General features: G+C 38.0%; 1 protein-coding gene across 6 annotated transcripts in view; it reads left to right on the top strand.

Moving 5' to 3' along the window:
* The window catches only part of PPP3CA (protein phosphatase 3 catalytic subunit alpha), a 309,049-nt gene that overhangs the window by 274,898 nt on the left and 14,207 nt on the right, over window positions 1-19,944 (top strand). For all 6 annotated transcript variants that reach the window (XM_032400899.1, XM_032400898.1, XM_032400897.1 and 3 more), the window contains one exon: window positions 18,259-18,343. In XM_032400899.1, coding sequence (XP_032256790.1) covers window positions 18,259-18,343 — 85 coding nt within the window. The remainder of the gene's footprint in view (window positions 1-18,258; window positions 18,344-19,944) is intronic.

The raw sequence follows: 19,944 nt of genomic DNA, 5'->3' as shown, positions 1-19,944 counted from the left end.
CGGTGATGTGCGTCTGTTAACAAACTCTATTGTAGTCAAGTTCATTGGCCAATATTTATAATATAGACAACGCGATAAAAATGTAACATATGGAATAAATAAGACTGCATAGTACACCTGTAATAATATGTTAATAATAAGTAGATTGTAATTATACATTAATCCATTCGCTCAACAAATATCTATCGAGCACCTACTGTGTGCTAGGTACCGTAGCTAAAATGCCTGTTCATTTCAACAGTGCAGGTGTTTCCTGCAGTTAAACATTACCAAGACTAACTCAGTGTTTATGTCAGTAATAGTGAGTTCTCTTTACCCACCCTCTCAGTCACTTACATGAAAGGGTATATTTTGTGACTTACTCTGCTTTAAAATAATTACTTCCAGTCATCATCCAGTTATTCATCAGCAATTGCTTTTAAGCCTGTTAATTCCAATTATGGAGTGCATGTCTTTCAAGGGATTTGGAAAATTTTTTTGTTTCTAAGCAGACCATTGAAATCTCATTCTACCATGCTTAAATCTTTGGTCTGTCCTGTAGAGAAAGAGCCGTGACCTCTAACAGTGATCTTTAAGCTCAAATCTCATAAATAGGCCCTCTAAGGAAAACAAAAAGAAAACAGAAATAAAAATATTAATTAAAAGTATGTTGAACTTAAGACATTATACCTTTTGAAGTAAACAATCAGAAATGTTCTTGAGTGCTTTATGTAATATGATGCAAAGACTACAAATTTCTTCAAAGGTGCTCAAAGAACAACTTGTAAAATTTTCCAGAACTCTCTGACTCTCTGAGATTATAGTTTATTGAAGTTCCTTTTTTTTTTTTGGAGTGAAGGGTGCCATATTATTTTCGACCTTAGGATAAAGTTTCCCATTCCTCCCAGTCCCTCCCGCATGCAGCCTGCAGTCTGTGTCTCTCTGGGTTCTGGCCTTGAGCTCTGCCTACCAGGCTCCCAGGCTTGTTGGCTACAGAAGTGAAAGCAGGAATCAGAAGACATCAGAGAACTTAACTGAGCCTCTTCCTTAAATGGCTGCTTATTCTAAGGGCAGGGGTGGAGACGTGTGGAATCTCTTCATGAGTTATTTATCAAGTTCTTCTCAATATTTTGTTCCATGTTCTTTTTTTCCTTCTATTTTGTTCCATATTCACTGTCAACTGAAAAGTCAAAGGTACTAACGATACCTCTACAGTCCATGACTATCTCTTTATCTCATCAGGTTGACTTCTTAGTGTCTATGAAGTCTATAGCAAATAGGGATTCTTCTCATTTCCTAGAGGAATGGAAGTTATGGGATCAGTTTTGCTTTTCCTTCAGATTCTGTCAGCTCCCCTTTACCATTTAATAATGACAATGACAGTGTCTAACATTATGTGTCAGGCATTATTCCAAGTCCTTTGTATGTATTAACTCTTTACTAATTTGACCAACAAAAATTTACAATTATTAACGGTCATTCTTTTTAAGTATGTTTACAAAGTGATTTATATTATCTCCTCCTCACAACAACCTATTGATATAGATGCTATGATTATCCCTATTTCACATTTGAAGTGATTGAGGCTGGATGAGGTGAAGAGAAAGTCTAGGGTCACACAGCTAGTTAAGTAATAGAGCCTGGATTCAAACTAATGTCTGCCTTGTTCTCAGACCCTTGAACTTTCTACAAACTGTGATTACAATGCTTGAAACCTTTTTCTTTGTAACAGCATGATGCCTTTTTGTTGTTGTTGACAAACAACACTTAAGCATAGTTTGTTCTGCTTAAATATACTATAAAATAAGGAAGTAGATTTTTTTGTGCTATTTGGCCATGAAAGTCAAATAAATGGCAAATAAGACAGTTTCATTCTATTCCTTTCATCTTAGTTCACTCTGAAAAGCTATGTGTTTCATTGTGTTAAGAATTTTGTTGTAGCTGGGGCGCCTGGGTGGCTCAGTCATTAAACATCTGCCTTCGGCTTGGGTCATGATCCCGGGGTCCTGGGATTGAGCCCCACATCGGGCTCCTTGCTCAACAGGGAGCCTGCTTCTCCCTCTCCCTCTGCTGCTCCCCCTGCTTGTGTTCCCTCTCTTGCTGTGTCTCTCTCTGTCAAATAAATAAATAAAATCTTAAAAAAAAAAAAAAGAATTTTGTTGTAGCTGAGGAAACAATAATTCCTCTGGCTCATCTAGTCTTTGCTAAGTAGAAATCATGTCATGAATCTCTCCTCCTTCACTTCGGCCTTACAAATAAAGGAATTTGATAGCCTATCTAGAACAAGGTTGCTGTTTTAAATTGGTCTGTGGCTCTTTTATGTTGAAAATAAAAGACAAAACTTCTATCATCTTGTAAAGTTTTGAAACCGTTTAATACCAATGCATGTCTTTTGAGGATCTAATTTATATGTATTGGGGTCTTTGTTTCCTGTTTCTACTTCTGATTTTGGATGATAAAATTATAGTCTGGTTTCAATTTGGGGTTGTTATTCCCCAGAACATTTTAGAGAAGGAAGAACTCCAAATAGATGTATTTCCTTTGGGTAGTTAATTCTCATTAATGAAGAAGACTCATTTCAAACCAAGGATTAGAAAGTGATCCCAAAATGGGCGGGGGGGGGGGGGGAAGCTGACAGAAATCAAGCAATATGCTTCATTTCAAAAGTTTCTTTATTGTTCATTATTACAACAAGAACATCTGGAATAGCGATAAGCATTAGAAACCTAACGACAGTTTCATGAGTTAGAAATATTTATTTATTTGGAACTTTCTTTTAAGTCCTAAAATCTTAGACTCTGAGATCACACATATATATATGTGTGTGTGTATGTGTGTGTGTGTATTATAAATATATGTATACACATACACAAGTTATGTTTGAGACTACGATATGTGGCAAGTCTGCCTAACAGAAAAATTGTGAAGGTGAAACTGAAATCCTGTAGAATAAGAAAGGACAGAAAAGAATAATAAAATGAAGACATTTCAAGCCAAATATAGTTTCAGGCTGCACTGGAAAGACTTAATATTAAATTAGAATTTATGTCTCTGCTTTCATCTAAAGAGCAAACCACATGGTGGAACTCTTATCCTTTATCCACATTTTTGCCTTATCCTAATTCAGGCCAGTCACTGAATATGGGATCAGAGCAGTTTTTTGCATCCCTCTATGAAACCATCTAAATTGTATACAAGAAAATTATCTCCCATCGTCTGCTTTGAATTATTAGATAATTCTTGATATGTAATATCGTGGGTTCCAGAGTGTCTCCCCACTTCTTTCTGTCTAACTTAAAAAAGCCATTCCCAGCTTTTTGAAGTGTGCAGTTGAGAATTAGTGGCCCTCACATGGCATTTGATTGGTCCCCGAGGAATACCTCTATAAAGGTTTGGTTATATTATTTTCTACCAAAACTGTATTTAGGGGCACCTGGGTGGCTCAGTTGGTTAAGCGACTGCCTTCGGCTCAGGTCATGATCCTGGAGTCCTGGGATCGAGTCCCACATCAGGCTCCCTGCTCGGCAGGGAGTCTGCTTCTCCCTCTGACCCTCCCCCCTCTCGTGCTCTCTCTCTCATTCTCTCTCAAATAAATAAATAAAATCTTTAAAAAAAAAACTGTATTTAGTTGCCATGATGAATGTTTGAGACAAAATTTCATCTTAAAAACTCCCATCTGCCTTGTGCATCGGGCAGCAGCACATATACTAAGAGCCATTAACTTAGAAATTTTCTTGCGGCTGTAATTATTGTCATTTCTGGACATCTCATCGTATGTCCTATAATAATTGACAGTTTGGCTTGGGGGAATATTATGTTTTAATATAAAAAATAGAAACATTTAAGGGCACATGGGTGGCTCAGTCCATTAAGTGTCTGCCTTCGGCTCAGGTCATGATCCCGGGGTCCTGGGATCGAGCCCCATATCGGGCTCCCTGCTCAGCGGGAAGCCTGCTTCTCCCTCTCCCTCTGCCTCCTCCCCCTGCTACTTCTGTCTCTGTCTCTGTCTGTCTGTCTCTCTTTCTCTCTCTCAAATAAAGAAATAAAAATCTTAAAAAAAATTCTGAAGATCCAAAAATTTACCTGGAAACATTAAAAAAAAAAAATAGAAACATTTAAAGATTTATTTATTTGAGAGAGAGAGAAAGAGAAAGAGAGAGAGCAGGGGGAGGGGCAGAGGGAAAGGGAGAGAGAGAATCTTCAAGCAGACTCTCCGCTGGTGTGGAGCCCGACGTGGGGCTCGATCCCAGGACCTGAGATCATGACCTGAGCCCAAACCAAGAGTCAGCCACTTAACCAGCTTGCACCACCCAGGTGGCCCCAAAGTAGAAACATTTAGACATACTAAGGAAATAAATAGCTCCAAGGAACACAGTGGTGATAGGATTCTTGTTCTGTCAACATTGACACATAACCCAACATTGGTAAGCTTGGTAAAATGCTTGCAAAATGAACAAAGGATGAGTAGGAATATAAATTAGGAACGTCATAATGTATTTGAAAGTTGAGGTGACCGTATCAAAACTATGATAGTGTTAAGAATAAAACATAAAGGGAGCTATTCCAAAGAGCTGTCCAAGGACTTACAGCTATAGAATAAGTGGGGCCAAGGAAAGAAAAGTTGATTTGGGTGGTTCAGGCCTAGGTGTCTAGGAGGATGAGAACATTTATGGGAAAAACTCACCAGCTTCAGGAGAAATGAGTTTGAGTAAAAGTGACACACATAGCTCTGGCAATGTCTAAGTGGGATTTGGAAGTGGAATCCTGGAAATTGGAAACAAAATCTGGGCTGGTGTTAGAGGCTTGGAATTAAACGTCATCATCGAATCAATTGGGTGAGATAGGCCTCCAAAGTTGCTGACATATCGGAAAATTGAAGACCGATCCTTAAAATTAACCCTTGATGAAGCTGGAGAAAAAAGACAAAAGGAGCCAAAGAGAAAGGAGCAATCAAGTAGTAAGGACCAGGATTATAGAGCGGTTCAGGCAGCAGCTGTTAAAAATATTTGCACCAAATGCAGAAAAATTACTGTGAGATGTACGTCTGGCCCAAAAATGAAATATTAGGACATCACTGTGCTTGTCAGATATCAGATTATTGAAAAGAGGTGTTTATGTTAGCTGTGGTATTTATAATAGCTAAAAAAAGAAAATAGAAATAATTGGCAAAGGGCCAAAAAATAAAATTTCAGACTACCTCAATTTTCATATCATGTTATATTTTTATTTTATTTTATGTATTTTTAGTTCTCTGTAAAAATATTTCTTCATAGAATATCTTTTTCTGCGTATTCAGGGGCAGGCAAACACATCGTTTCTGCCTTCGTTGAGCTGAGAGGCTCGGGCAGCAAGAAATGGATTTTAAATATGTTGTCTTACAGAGGCTTGACAAGGTTGAGGGAGGGAGCATGAATTGGGACAAAATAGTTGATAACTAAAGGAGAAAAATTAGAGGACGTCTTTAGTGTCTTCTACTTCTGACAAGGAAAAGAAAAACACTTTATGTATTTTACTGTTTTTGGAGGTACAGCCGTGTGAGAAATCCATGTCAGTTTTCTAGGAAACAATATGCAAAGATGGGTATTAGTTTACCAGTGTTAAGTTCTCTTATGTGTTTTATAATATTTGAGTTTGAGTGAGATAATCGGAGAAAGGAAAGACATACATTAGAAAGAAAAATTATTCAATATTTTGTGAAAGGTTTTGTTATTTTTTTCCTCAGGATTTTGTTAATTACCTTCCAGTTTAGTGTTGATTTTTTTTTCAATTACTTAATAATTTGGTCTTTAATTTAGAATGTAAGCCATTTTTGTCACTATAAATGTATCCTTTGTACTCTGCACCATTTATAGTATAGGTAACGGCTTTTTTTTATCATGATTATGCCATAAAAAGGAAGCAAATAGTTATATTCAGTATATCATTAAAATTGAAACATGTCTAAAAAATACACAGGGATTTTCTAGGTAGTAGGCTAGAAATTCCCATCATATTTATGGCTATTAATGTTTTGGGGCCTTGACTATCATACAAGGTGCCTGGTTAGCCATCATATTGTAATCAGTATCATCAAGTCTAGCTTACCATATTTAATTGCAGTAACTAAAATCCTCTTAAGTTGCTAATTAAAATGATACAACAAGACAGACATTGAAAGTACTGCTTTCTCGTCATATTGTACTACCATGATTTAGCACAAATGTGTTTCTTTATTACCGCACAGGATTTTCACATTACATAGAAGCCAAACTTTGCAGAACAAAGTAAAAATGAAAAAACAGCCATATCCTTGTTATAGCTACTTGGTTGGATAGTGTCCACCATTGGCTAGAATATTATGCTCACAGTAAGATAATACTCTCCAATTGTATGCTGTATTTTCATAGACGCATGTATTTTACACATGTACAGTATTTATACACAGGTTTAAAAATCATTAATTTTTGTAGTATTTGAGCCTTCCTCCAACTAATGGTGACATTGGCCAACTTACACTAAACATTAGCCATTGCATACCTAAGCATACACTTCAATTAAATGTATTTGAGAAAGAAATCCATGTTGCATCGTAAGAAGGGAAAAAAGCTTGTGCTCTATAAACCTGAATATAGTCTTTATCTGAAGGGAATTGAAGTGGAGAGAGATCTTTTTCCTCAGTGAAGGCAAAGATTTTGTATATAGGTATGTCTGTATTTTATTTTATTTTATTTTTTTTTATTTTTTTTCTTTTAAAGATTTTATTTATTTGACAGAGAGAGACACAGCGCGAGAGGGAACACAAGCAGGGGGAGTGGGAGGGAGAAGCAGGCTTCCCGCGGAGCAGGGAGCCCGATGTGGGGCTCGATCCCAGGACCCTGGGATCATGACCTGAGCTGAAGGCAGACGCTTAACGACTGAGCCACCCAGGCGCCCGGTATGTCTGTATTTTAGAAAAACATTACCTCTCACAAACAAGGTTGAGGTAATTGGCATGTGAATGAGGCATTCATCACAAAAGGGACTATAGTGGTAATGTAAGCTTGCTGAAAAGTGATACCATAAGAAAAGATAATTCTTCTTGTATTTTTGGCAGAGCTTTCATGATTCTCTTTGTGCCAAGGCATTTTATGGGTACAAAGTTGTCTACCTGAAGATTGTGCTTATATGAGAATAATTATTAGTTAATTGAACAACTGCAGACAGAGTTGTTGTGAGTCCAACGTTTGTAAAACATTCTCTTGATGATAATTGCTTGATCGCTGATGACAAGTCTAAGGGCTCTATGAAAAAGTTAAATAAGTGCTCAGAAAATCTAAAAAAAATTTTTTTTAAAGATTTATTTATTTATTTGACAGAGACACAGCGAGAGAGGGAACACAAGCAGGGGGAGTGGGAGAGGGAGAAGCAGGCTTCCCGCCGAGCAGGGACCCTGATGCGGGGCTCGATCCCAGGACCCTGGGGTCATGACCTGAGCCGAAGGCAGACACTTAACGACTGAGCCACCCAGGCACCCCAGAAAATCTAGATTTTAAAAATATTTTTCTATGAGTGTAGTCTGTTTTTGCTCTTCCTCTTTACTTATATGAGAAGCTATAAAACTTTTCTTCCATTTTTTTTTTCTCAGCACAGAAATAGAAATCTTGATTCTATTTGGTCAGCCCACCTTTTTGGAGTGTTTCTTTTCCTTTTCTTTCTTTTTTTTTTTTTCCTGAAAAATGAAACCAGCAGCATCCTGGCTGCCAGCATTTTCCCCTGGTAAATGTGCCATCATCTGGGGCCCAGCCTTCCCAGCCTGGCTGGCACAAAATACAACTGGGGCCCCAACTTAGGGAGCTTGATATTAACAAAGATCACACAATCAGTCTTTTAATCTACAGTGAGAAGTGTGAGTGTTAGAGAAACTGGAATGTCTACCTCTGCACAAACATTTCCTTCTTCTTAATAATAACAGCAAACATTTTTGAGTACTTCTCATGTACCAAAGCTCCGTGCTAAGTGCTCTAGCACGCATATTTGTTAAATGTTAAGAGCGAATGAACACATTACTTATTTAATTCTTCCACCCAGCTATGAGGTGGATCAGTCAACCTGCTACTGTAAGGGATTTTGGCTCTGGGTCAGCACTTTTCAGCTGTTGACCTTATGCAAACAAATCACCATCTCTGTTTCCGTGAATCATCCTAAGGACGGTGGAGGGGCGCCTGGGTGGCTCAGTTGGTTAGGCGACTGCCCTCGGCTCAGGTCATGATCCTGGAGTCCCGGGATCGAGTCCCACATCGGGCTCCCTGCTCGGCGGGGAGTCTGCTTCTCCCTCTGACCCTCCCCCCTCTCATGCTCTCTCTCTCTATCTCATTCTCTCTCTCAAATAAATAAATAAAAAATCATAAAAAAAAAAAAACAAAACAAAACTAAGGACGGTGGAGACTAATAGTACTTCCTCCTGTGGTTGTTGTGAAGGTCGTGTGAAATAATGCAAATAAAACACTTTGAACTTCCCTGACTTTATAGATGAGGAATATGGACGTGGAGAAGCTTAGTAATCTGTCCAGGACAGCACAGCTAGTGAATGGAGTTGCTGAAACTCCAAGCTAGGTCTTTTACTCCCAACCAAAAGTTCTTCACCACTGTTCCCTTCTACCTCCCACATGCCAGTGTCTTCAGGTCTTCAGAAAAGTGAATGAGCCAGCTATTTATGATCCGAAGCCTTGTACTAGGGCCAGAACTCTTGAAGACCTTTGCCCCCTGGACAGTACTTCCCTAGACATTTCAGATGTTTGCCTCAGCTTCTCTTCTGTACTCTGCCTCTGTGGCCCACCAGTACATTTTTGATTGGCATATCCCTTTCCTCTGATAAGATAATAATATCTTTGGGTATTGTTTAAGTCTCACCTAAGTCGCCTATACATGCCTGTGCATTGATCATTGGCCACAACCTAATGCTCATTTCTTTTTATTCTCTTTCTTGGGCAAAACATCACTGCATCACCCATGTGCTGGCAAAATACCCCACCTAGGTCTTGAATAGCATCAGAAGACCTTTGAGTGGTTTTGTTTCAGATGAGCTCAATACATGTCTGTGCCTTGGGGGGCCTCCACTGTCAGACCAACGAGTTGCCTTACTTATCCCAGCCTGTTTGTTGTGCTGTCAGATGGTGCTCTGTTAATTTTCTATTTAGCATATGACACGTAGGACCATGAAACATAATATTTTACTCTGTCCATTTTCCCCCTTAATTTGTATCATTTCAGTGATAAATTTAGTTTAGCTTTGATAATTTAAATGTAGTTCTAGCATTTGATAAATGCATAAATCCACAAGGGTCCAGAATTCAGTTCTAGTGCATGCATTCTTTCGGCATTTAGCATGCATGCATAATGGGGTCCTTAATAAATACCTTTTTGAAGCTTACATCCTCACCTATACCCAGAATAATCCTGGATAGCTCAAACACCCAGGCATTATGATTGTTTCTCCTATAGACAATAAGTCTAAATTATTAACTTGACATTTATTATTTCATTTCATTTTGCTTTGATTTTCACTTGTCAATTTAAAAAAAATGATGTGTTTCTGTCATGATAAATAGGTCAATCTGACTAGGATTTCACATGCCATTAGTTTCTACTTTGGTAAATATAAATCAACTCCAATGTTCTTTGTAAGGCATAGTTTGAATATGTGATGGTTTCTCGAAAAATCAACAGAAGTTCTCTAATTTACTTTAAGGTATTTAGTTTTTACCCAAGTTAGAATTATGCGTATAACCAATTTCTACGATTCTACTGAGGAGTCCCTGAACAGATGGAACAAAATGTCTCAGAGAACAAAAGTCCATGGAATCAAATTAAAGCTTGTAAACAGAAGTAACTTTTAATTACATAGGATAACCAAATAATGACAGCTATTTGACATTTGGGAGTAGTCTGTACATTTTGAAGATTTCCTATCCAAATAATTCATTTATGTTTTATGACAAGAAAAGTGGAAAAAAAACAATCTAGGCTGTACTGGCCTTTCTTAGAATCCATTATCTTCTGTTGCTTTCAAAATGGGATATGAGACAGAATCGTCTTATGCCAAATATCACACTATTGCAGGGTCTATTATGTGCTGAGATTTTAGTTGAACTAAAAAACATATGGAAAAAAATTCAGAATCTCTGGTTTGGAGTGAATTTGGCGTGAGCAGCCATTATATCGCAATTGTATCACCTATGGCTATGTCTTATGGGAGAATGAAAATCAAAATTAAAAAGGTATTCCAAACATTTTAGGTTATGATCTTCAAAAAGATGAAGTTTTACAGGAATTTTTAAAATCTGTGATCCAGAGGGTGTTTTCCTGCCTCACAAAGTAACCTACATAAGCGTAGGTAGAGCTATTTGGCGAGGCCCAGCACCTAACAATCTCTTTGGACTACCTTGAACTGGCACTGATGTCAAGTGGATGAGCAGTGCAGATCTCCGAGTTACGGCTGGTTGAGGAACCCTTCCAGCAACCAGCAACTCTAGACACTGAACAGTCTCTTTCTTGATAGAGCAGCAGTCTTCATGCTAGAACATTTGTACTACTGGAGTTAACCAAGGATGTCTCAAAGGGAGTTTCAAGGGAATCCATCTTCTCATCCTCAGCTTCCAGATGTCCTCCTTCCTAAAACTCTCCTGAGCTGGAGGGTGCAGGCCTCGTTACAGCTTCTCCTTTTCCACCTTTTCTTTCGCAATTGCCCTTCTCCCACTTTAACAAAAAAGTGTAGGTCTCTGGAGACATCACCATTGTGAACCTTGCCTGGAGACGTTTAGTACTGGAGTACCAACAGAGAGATGCTGGAAAATTCAGTGTCTAGAAGTCTCCTTAAGCAAGGCAACATAACCCCCTTCCATCCTTGTCACTAAGGGATGCATTCCAATAATACTTTGTTTCTATGCTTTTAACATATTTTTAAATATTTATCTTATATTTGTGCTAGCTAGCTCAATTATGTACTACTAATAATTGTGATCTTGATAACACAGGAATTTTTGAACACTTAGGGCTTCATTGTGTCAGGAAATTTTTTAAAAATACATGTAACTTAGGGTCACCTGGGTGGCTCAATCAGTTAAGCGTCTGCCTTCGGCTCAAGTCATGATCTCAGGGTCCTGGAATCAAGCCCTGCATTGGGCTCCCTACTTAGTGGGGAGCCTGCTTCTCCCTCTCCCTCTGCCTGCCACTCCCCGCAACGTGTGCTCTCTCTCTCTCAAAAATAAATAAATAAAATTAAAAAAAATACAGTTAACTTAGATTTTGAAACATATTTTTGATAATAAAGTACAATGTAGTCATAAAACTATTTTAAAGTATAAATATATAATTCACTAGAGTAAAATTGGGGAAATGGAAGTGGAAATACAATTTCAAAGAAAAATAGGACTCATGTAAGATTTCTAAGTGTCAATGAATAGCTTGTTCATGGATTTTTTTCTTTACATGGATGATGGTGGGATGAAATTGTTGTGATATTTATATGCCATTAGTAAAAAAAAATGTAATATAGTCATTTCATTTTAAAATGGCAATGTCTATGATATTATATTCTCTACAACTATTTAAATTTGGAGGTGGGAATAGTATACTTTGGAGGATAGTCTTTAGTAGATGCATGAGTAAAAAATGTAAAAGCTACAGTTTTTTTTTTAAGTCAGTCTAGCAGAGTGAACACAATTAGTCAGTGTTGATGGTGCTATCCCTAAATCCAAGGGCTCAAATGCCTGATGGTATAGGCAAATGTAGTAAAGCACTTGTCACACTCATAGCCAAGGGCAAAACCAGGTGGATGTCTGAGTAACTTATAGATAGCATCACTTTGTTGGCATATAGAAGCTCAAGATCTGTTATTGCTAAAGTAGGTCAGAGAAAGAAAAGACAAGAAAGAGTAAGGTTTAGGGGATTATAGCACATGGTTTGGATTCATAGCCTTATGGGGACATGTGTTCTCCTAAATAAGATAGTCTGTATACTTATGATTTTATCATCATCATCTGTAAAAAGACCAATTATACAAGGTTTTTAGAGGCATCTGAAGACTCTTCTTTGTATGATATCTTGTATTTCAAAGGTGCTAATTTTGGTTGGAAACCTAACTAATTTTTGTCTTTAATATAACACAACAAAAGATATTTTTTATCTCAACATCTTATGCTTCATTCCATGAATAGCCTTTATTCAAATTCAATAATTGCTCTATTTGATGAAAAATACAATCTGGGGGTACATCTAAACTCTGCTTAATAATAATGAACCATGATAAAATTTTACTTTCAAATAGAATGTTTCCTACAGAGATAAATTTTGTTATTTTTTAACAAATTTGGAAAAGTGGTAAGTTTTCTCTATTAGTTTCTTAAATTCTAATTAAAAAGGTAGAGATTTGAAGCCTACCAGCAATATATAGTTCCTAAAATATCTTTCCTTTGAAAAAAGTGCAAAATGTTAGTGTATATGCATACTTTTGTATAGGATATATTTTATTTAATAATATATGCTATGAATAAACTTGTATTAAAAGGCCTTTAAAGAAAGAAGCCTAAATAATAGCAAAAACTGAGGCCACTATAATAATGAGGTGGAGAATTTCTGCTACTGTTCACATTAAAAAGTAAACACCTCACTTTTCTCTGCTTTTTTTGGAAAAGGAGCTTTTTCGCATTCTAATAATATGAAAATATTCCTATTTTATAAGACATCTGAGTATAAAATTTTTATGTAGCTCATCATCTTCATTTCTTACAATTACCAAAAGGTATTGAAAGCAATTAGAATCCACTGAATTGGGCATATAAAACAAAACCTTACCAGGTCAATTTTGTCCTGGAGCTGAGGAGGGACGGAGTGTGTGTAGCTGCACTGAGAACTTTCCTTTATTGCTTCCTTTGGCCAGCTTATGCATCCTCGTTGTAACACAAAGGGAGGGATGGAGACACCTCTCTTCTCAAATCTGCTTCTCTTTTCCCTCAAAACCAAGCTTCTTCCAAATGTAGTTTTGTGGGGGTTTTTTGGACATTTTATTATTAAAATATTTTAACTATACAAGAAAGTTGAAACAATTGGTTGGTGAATATCCATGTACCCATCACTTATTGTCTACAATTAACATTTGACTATAGCTGCTTTGTCACATATCTACCTCTCTATATATCCTTCAGTTCATCTCTTTCTCCCTTTGGTAGATACATGACAAAGTACGTTCTGTAAATCTCTACTAGGAGTATGCTAGTACGTAAACTTCTTGCCTATGTGTACTGCCGTGCTCACACCTTTACGGGTTAGCGCAGGCCGCTTCTGCTTCTCACCGGGGCATGCCTTCATCCACACCAGACTTCTCATCCACCCCTGAATACAACGTGGATTGTTGTGGCCTCCAAAAGTTTGCAAATTTTCTTCCTTCTACGGAGAATACCCATTCTCCTTGTTCTTTCACTATTACTTATCCTTCAAGATCCTTTAACTACTATGATTTCAGCGAAGTTTTTTTCTCATGCCTCCAGGCAGTTAACATCTGCTTTCAGTGGCATGCTGGTACACCTTTAACCACTCATCCTCCAGGGGAAAATGGCCCTAGTTGGTGGCATTTGCAGATTTCCATCGTATATATTCTCTTCCCTACCGCTGATGTCAGGCTGCCAACATGGAGTTAAGGAGAGATGTGCTCAGGGTCACCTGGTAGTTCAGTCGGTTAAGCGTCCGACTCTTGATTTTGGCTCAGGTCATCATCTCACGGTCCTGGGATGGAGCCCGTGTTGGGCTCTGTGCTCAGCGGGAAGTCTGCTTGAGATTCTCTCTCTGCCCCTCCCTCTAGACCTCCCCCTTCTCGTGCTGTTTCTCTCTCTAAAATAAATAAAATCTTAAAAACAAAAAGAGAGATGCGCTCAGTCTACTCTCACTAGTGGACTCAAGCCAGCTTGGGCACACCACTGCTACTAACACTCTATTTGTCACACTCTCTTGTTGTCATTCACGTGATTTCCTACAGTGGAGATCATACTTTATTCATATTTCTGTTGCAGGCAGTTAGCACGTGGTAGGCGACATGGGCTAAGATTCTCAAGCACCCTTAATGAATAAATGATTTGGGTAGTATTGTATTCTATCTAGCACTTCCCACATACTCTAATTCAGTTACTGCTGAGGAATTCGCAGTAGTTGCTCACCGGGTTGGAGCTGTGCGCTGGATGACAAAGCACGTGTGATGTGTGGCAGATACCCCGTGTGCTGAGAATCTCTCTTCACCCCAGCAGTTGGCCCCTCTGGGCACTGATGCTGCTGCACTTTCCCAGTCCCCTTAGAGGCTGAAATCCACCCTGCGGGGATGCAGCACTCACTCAGCAAGCCACTTGGCATGGGTACCTTTCCAACTTCATGAGAAGTCAGCGAGGGGCTAAGTTAAGGTCAGAAAGGACACATGTTAAAAGCAAATCTTTAAAGATGCCCTTGGTCTGTACATGAGCCTCTTCCACTCTGAGGAAAACTGAATGTGCAGGATTGCCTCGATCCTGGATATAGTAGCATCATACCCCAGGCATAAAAGAAGATCAGAACTTAAGCGTTGAAGAGAGAGAGGGGCTCAGAAAAGAAGCGGTAATTATCAGAATGGAAATGCAAAATGAAATTTTACTTAAAATGACTATTTCTTTTTAAACATATGAAATGTTGCCTTTCAGTTAGGGACTTGGAGGTTAAAATGTTCTATTCTTTTCAGTGAAAAATAGTTATTTCAGTTTTAGAGTGAAAGGTATTTTATGTGCCTTCATTATTTGATATGCTGAATTTTAATTTGAGCTACTGTGGTCATTTCCACGATTTAAAGAGAGCAAGTATGTTGAATGTGACATTGTATTTGCATGTTGCAACTAGTAAAATTCTGAAAAACGTGCCTTTTCCTTGATCCTTTCATAGAATATGGACTATGAGGACTTGCAATGGAACAAACATTATTTGAATATTTCAAATTTTTGTGAGGTTATCCAAGTGTGGCATTAGCTTAATTTTGATTTTGAATATTTGGAAAATATTGAAGGCAATATCTACCTTGAGAGATACTCATTTTGAATGTCTCTTCACACTGTTTATGATTAGGTTATTTTTGATTTTTTGAGTAAATGTGTTCTAATTTTATAAAAGTAGTAATAAAACTTTTTTTACCTATCTGTGTTATTGAGAAATTTAAAAAGAGACAGCAGTTCTTCATTAAGAAAAGTGTTGTCGGGACGCCTGGGTGGCTCAGCCGATTAAGTGGCTGCCTTCAGCGGCTCAGCTCATGATCCTAAGGTCCTGGGACCGAGTCCCGCATGGGGCTTCTTGCTCAGCGGGGAGCCTGCTTCTCCCTTGCCTGCTGCACCCCCTGTTTGTGCTCGCTCTCTCTCTCTCTGATAAAAAAAATAATGTTGTAACATACTGTGAATCACCATTTATTGGGAGTACACCTATGAATACAATGAATACATGAAGTAGAATAATCTATTACATGCTCTTCAGTAAGTCATTTGATCTGAAAAAAATTAGGAATGACAGACTGGCTCTGACTATCAGAATGTTGATTTTACATTTCAAATTTAGAATTTATTTGCACATTTTTCTGAGAATCAGTTAATACTGAGCTGAAAAGGACAGATCTATATAATTTCTTTCTCTCCCTTTCCAATTTAGTTTTACTTTTCTTTGCTCTGGTTGTGGTTTTTACAAGGCCTTTATTGAAAAATTTCTGGGAGATTATCCTTCTTATATATTTTTCACTTACTTTATTTTATGTTTTCCCTTTCTCATTTCTCTTAAATATATACAGTTTTATTTCTAGTTATTCCTTTTTGCTGCTTTTCTTACTGTGCTTCTAAATATAGTCACCACTTTTGGAGTTCACCCACATTTTACATTCTTTGTGTCTGTTGGATGGATTTATGATCTGGCCATACTGTGTGTTGGAGAGGGTCAGAATCTTTTCCGTCACTTAGCACCTCATGACCCCGGAGTGGACTGGGTCAAACAGACTGGAAATATTAACTATAGAGTAGGAATAGCACAGTGTTAGACTGAAAGAATTTAACGGAATAACGGAAAATATATAGATAAGAAAAAAAAGCCACCTTAAGGAGACAAATTGCCATCCCACTTTTTTTCTTTTCTTAACAAATGTTCCTTAGTAGTCTCTTGATCATAAATTACCTAAAGTGCAGCACAGGGACATCAGACTTTTAGATGGTCTCTAGGAAAGGATTTATTGTATAAAGCATCTTTTTTTTTTTTTAAAGATTTTATTTATTTATTTATTTGACAGAGACATGGTGAGAGAAGGAACACAGGCAGGGGGAGTGGGAGAGGGAGAAGCAGGCTCCCTGCAGAGCAGGGAGCCCTATGCGGGGCTCGATCCCAAGACCCTGGGATCATGACCTGAGCCGAAGGCAGACGCTTAACGACTGAGCCACCCAGGCGCCCCTGTATAAAACATCTTAATTACAAATCATAGGTAGTAAATATTGTTAGAAACCCAGGATAAAGTTCGAGGCAGGGATCCAGCACACACACTGTTTTCTTCTCAAATGTTCTGGCCAACAGCATGTAATTCAAGGAACCTAGCGGATGAGAATCCATGGTTCCACTTAACCATTAGAAAAACTGGATTGGAGAGTGGTTTTCTCTCATGCATTGAAACTTCCTCTACTCATCTTCAGGCAGAATAGCTGCTAGTAGTAAGTCCCGCCAGGCAGTATGTTGGGAGATACCTGCCATGGTGTGGCTGCCACAAGAGAGAAAGAAATGGTCAAAAATACAGGCTGTGTTCAGGTCAGAGAGACAGGGTGAAGAAGCTGGCTCGCTGGTCCGCACCTTCTGGGGAATACTTATGGTTGTGTGAGGTGGGTGTGCCCTAAGAGCATTTTTGGCAAATTCACCCCCTCGGGAGAAGAAAGTGGCCCGTTATGTTTTCCTTTTCCTTGGGGAGAGAGAAAAGCAGAGGGTTTGTTTTTTTGTTTGTTCGTTTCTTTTTCCTCCAGACAGTTCAAAATTGTGTGTGTTGATGTGTTTTCTTTCTTAGAGAAATGTTAGGGTGGTGATTAATTGTTTGACTCTCACCAAACAATGAGAAAGATTCCAAATCACATTCCTAAATGTGAGATGAGAAAAAGCAGAACTCTTTCCTTCCCAAAAGGTCAGAAAGCTTGTCCTCATCACAGATTAAAAGACCAAAACTTATACCAATTAACACTCAGGGGCTGCAGTCTCTGAACAAATTACCTGACTTAAGTTGTTCATTTGGATTAGGAACATTTCTGATATTATCTGAAAAGAATATTTTGTTGTATTTGTTAGTGGCAGTAGAACTGGAAAAACAATCTTCTTGTGTTAACACTTTCTACAAAGTCCCATATAATGTATAAAAAAAGATATCTTAGCCCCTTTACCTTGGATTATAATAGAAGAGAGGTGTTTTCCTGTGATGTGCACTTCTCCAAACATGCTTTGGGAATTTAATAAAAAATAAAATAGATTCACTAAAGATCATATAGTATTATTTTTAAAACATGATAAAAAATGTTTACAGTAACAATAACCTGCATAGATTAATTTTTTTTCATTTGGAAAATACAATAAGTGGTCAAAGTTACTCAGACAGACCCGTGTGTAACTTTTTACATAAGTACTAAAATACAAACCATGCCACCATCTCTCACTAAATCCAATGCAGTAGTTTTCCATTTTCCCCTCTAGAACTTGTGAACCAGCAGAAGATGAAAGAGTATCAAGTGCTAAAACAAATGTTTTATGGCCATTAAATAACATACATGAGGTTTCAGGGAACTTAGGGAGTTGAGACTCCCTAGTTCCATCACTTCAAGGGAGAACTTTAGAAAAAGCAGTTTCCTAAAGTAGTCTTCTCAGCATGGAGTCCGGAAATGAGTAGAAAATCCTGGTGACTCATTTGATTCTTCTTGCCAATACACACTCTCTTTGTATAAACAGAAGAGAAGGGAACTCAATCAGAAGAGAAGCATAGGAACCTACCCAGTCAGCTCCATGATTTTTCTCTTTACCCACCTCCCTTTGGAAAAATCTCGAAAGTTGCGCTTTGGCATTTTGGGGACCTCTCAAGAACCACATCCAAGTATTAATGGCCAGATGGATAGGTTTTTAAAATTAATTCAGAGATAAATCCACTGGGGGGGGAGGGGAGATGGTTTTGCTTACTATAGTCGGTTATATATCTAAACTTGTAAAATAATTACAGTTAGATAAAAGGTCACTGACTACTTAACTCTCTGTTTTAAAATATAGGAGCGACAGCTGCAGCCCGGAAGGAGGTGATAAGGAACAAGATCCGAGCAATAGGCAAAATGGCCCGAGTGTTCTCGGTTCTCAGGTGGGATCATTGTTCTGGTATTTCTGTTTTGAATGTGATTATGTGTCACTTAATAAAAATTCTAATACTGTAATCTGGTAACTTAAGTACTTTACTAGAAAATTTGCTTTTTTCTTATTCTTTTCTTTTAAATGGGATTGTTCATTCCTCACTTTCTTAGTCAAATTGAAATATATCAAATCATTTCCTTAGAAGAAGCCTTTAAATGGGCTATTTCACGTTTTATCACTATTTGCCCCTGGACTTTAGAACATTTATTTCACAATAGGTTGAACTTGTGGCAAAATAGGAAAGCTCTTATAATTCATTTTATTTTTCATTCTGGCTCTGTGGTAAAAGGTGAATTTATCAGGTGCATTTCACTAGATTTCTAGGAAATGAACATTAACCATTGAGCTGGTTCATGTGAATCTGTATTAGTCTAATAAGTCATTGAGAGAAAAATAGTTATTTAATGTTTCAATTCGCATGCAGTAGTTATTTTTTAAATAGATCATGAATCATGTTATTACTGATCCTGCATTGTGAAAACAAATGTTTTCTTGAAGAGAACTAACTACACTTTTCTTTATTTAAATTCTATTATCTACTATTAGGTAAGACAAAGTAATATATTTCTCCTCAAAAACTTTGAAATATGGCATATTTATATGTGAGGAGTATATGGTCAATTCACAATTACTCATTAACAAGGATAAATAGGCATACCTTGCAAAACAGACCATTTCCATAGTGTATGATTCATAACCAAATTTTTGCCAAATTTTTGTCTCAACTCTTCCTCCTGGAGTAGCTATATGGGCTCTTTGGATTTCTCCTCTTGCTGTGTCTAGTCTACTCCTGGTAGAGTCACTAGAGAATAACCAAATAGCTTGTTGCCAAAAGCAAGGAGCCATGAAAAAGATGAAAGGCAATATCATCCTTCCTTAAAGACACCAAATCAAAGTCAATAATAGCTCTGCATCGGCCAATCAAACCCTGAAAAGTCATGTGAAAGCTGAAAACAGAGCATCGTTGCTCCTTACAGCCTAATGAATGAGGCTGCCTGTGCTGTAATGCTTTATATTCCTGACTGAATTTCCAGGACTCGCTCACTCATTCAGTAATAGATATACATTTAAAGCATTGATTATATACCATGAAGAGAAAAGGCAATATGGGGGGATAGCAAGTGGGAGATGAGGCACTTATTTTAGTGGGTGGCCAACAAAGAACTTTCTGAATAATAGCATTTGAGTAGGAAGTGTGGAGTGACCTTCATGAAGACGCAGAGTTAACAGTGTTTAAGGCAGGGGCGCCTGGGTGGCTCAGTCGTTAAGCGTCTGCCTTCGGCTCAGGTCGTGATCCCAGGGTCCTGGGATCGAGCCCCGCATCGGGCTCCCTGCTCAGCGGGAAGCCTGCTTCTCCCTCTCCCACTCCCCCTGCTTGTGTTCCCTCTCTCGCTGTGTCTCTCTCTGTCAAATAAATAAAATCTTTAAAAAAAAAAAAGAGTGTTTAAGGCAAAGGGAATAGCAGGTGCAAAGATTCTTAGATAGAAACCAGTTTAGCAGTTTTGAGGGCCAGCAAGGAGGTCTATGTGGCTGGAAAAGTGTCTTGTGGGA

The sequence above is a fragment of the Phoca vitulina genome, unplaced genomic scaffold (genome assembly GCF_004348235.1).
Source record: "Phoca vitulina isolate PV1807 unplaced genomic scaffold, GSC_HSeal_1.0 scaffold3, whole genome shotgun sequence".
Taxonomy (NCBI): domain Eukaryota; kingdom Metazoa; phylum Chordata; class Mammalia; order Carnivora; family Phocidae; genus Phoca; species Phoca vitulina.
Note: the sequence above shows the minus strand (reverse complement) of the source record. Positions and strands in the feature narration are given on the sequence as shown.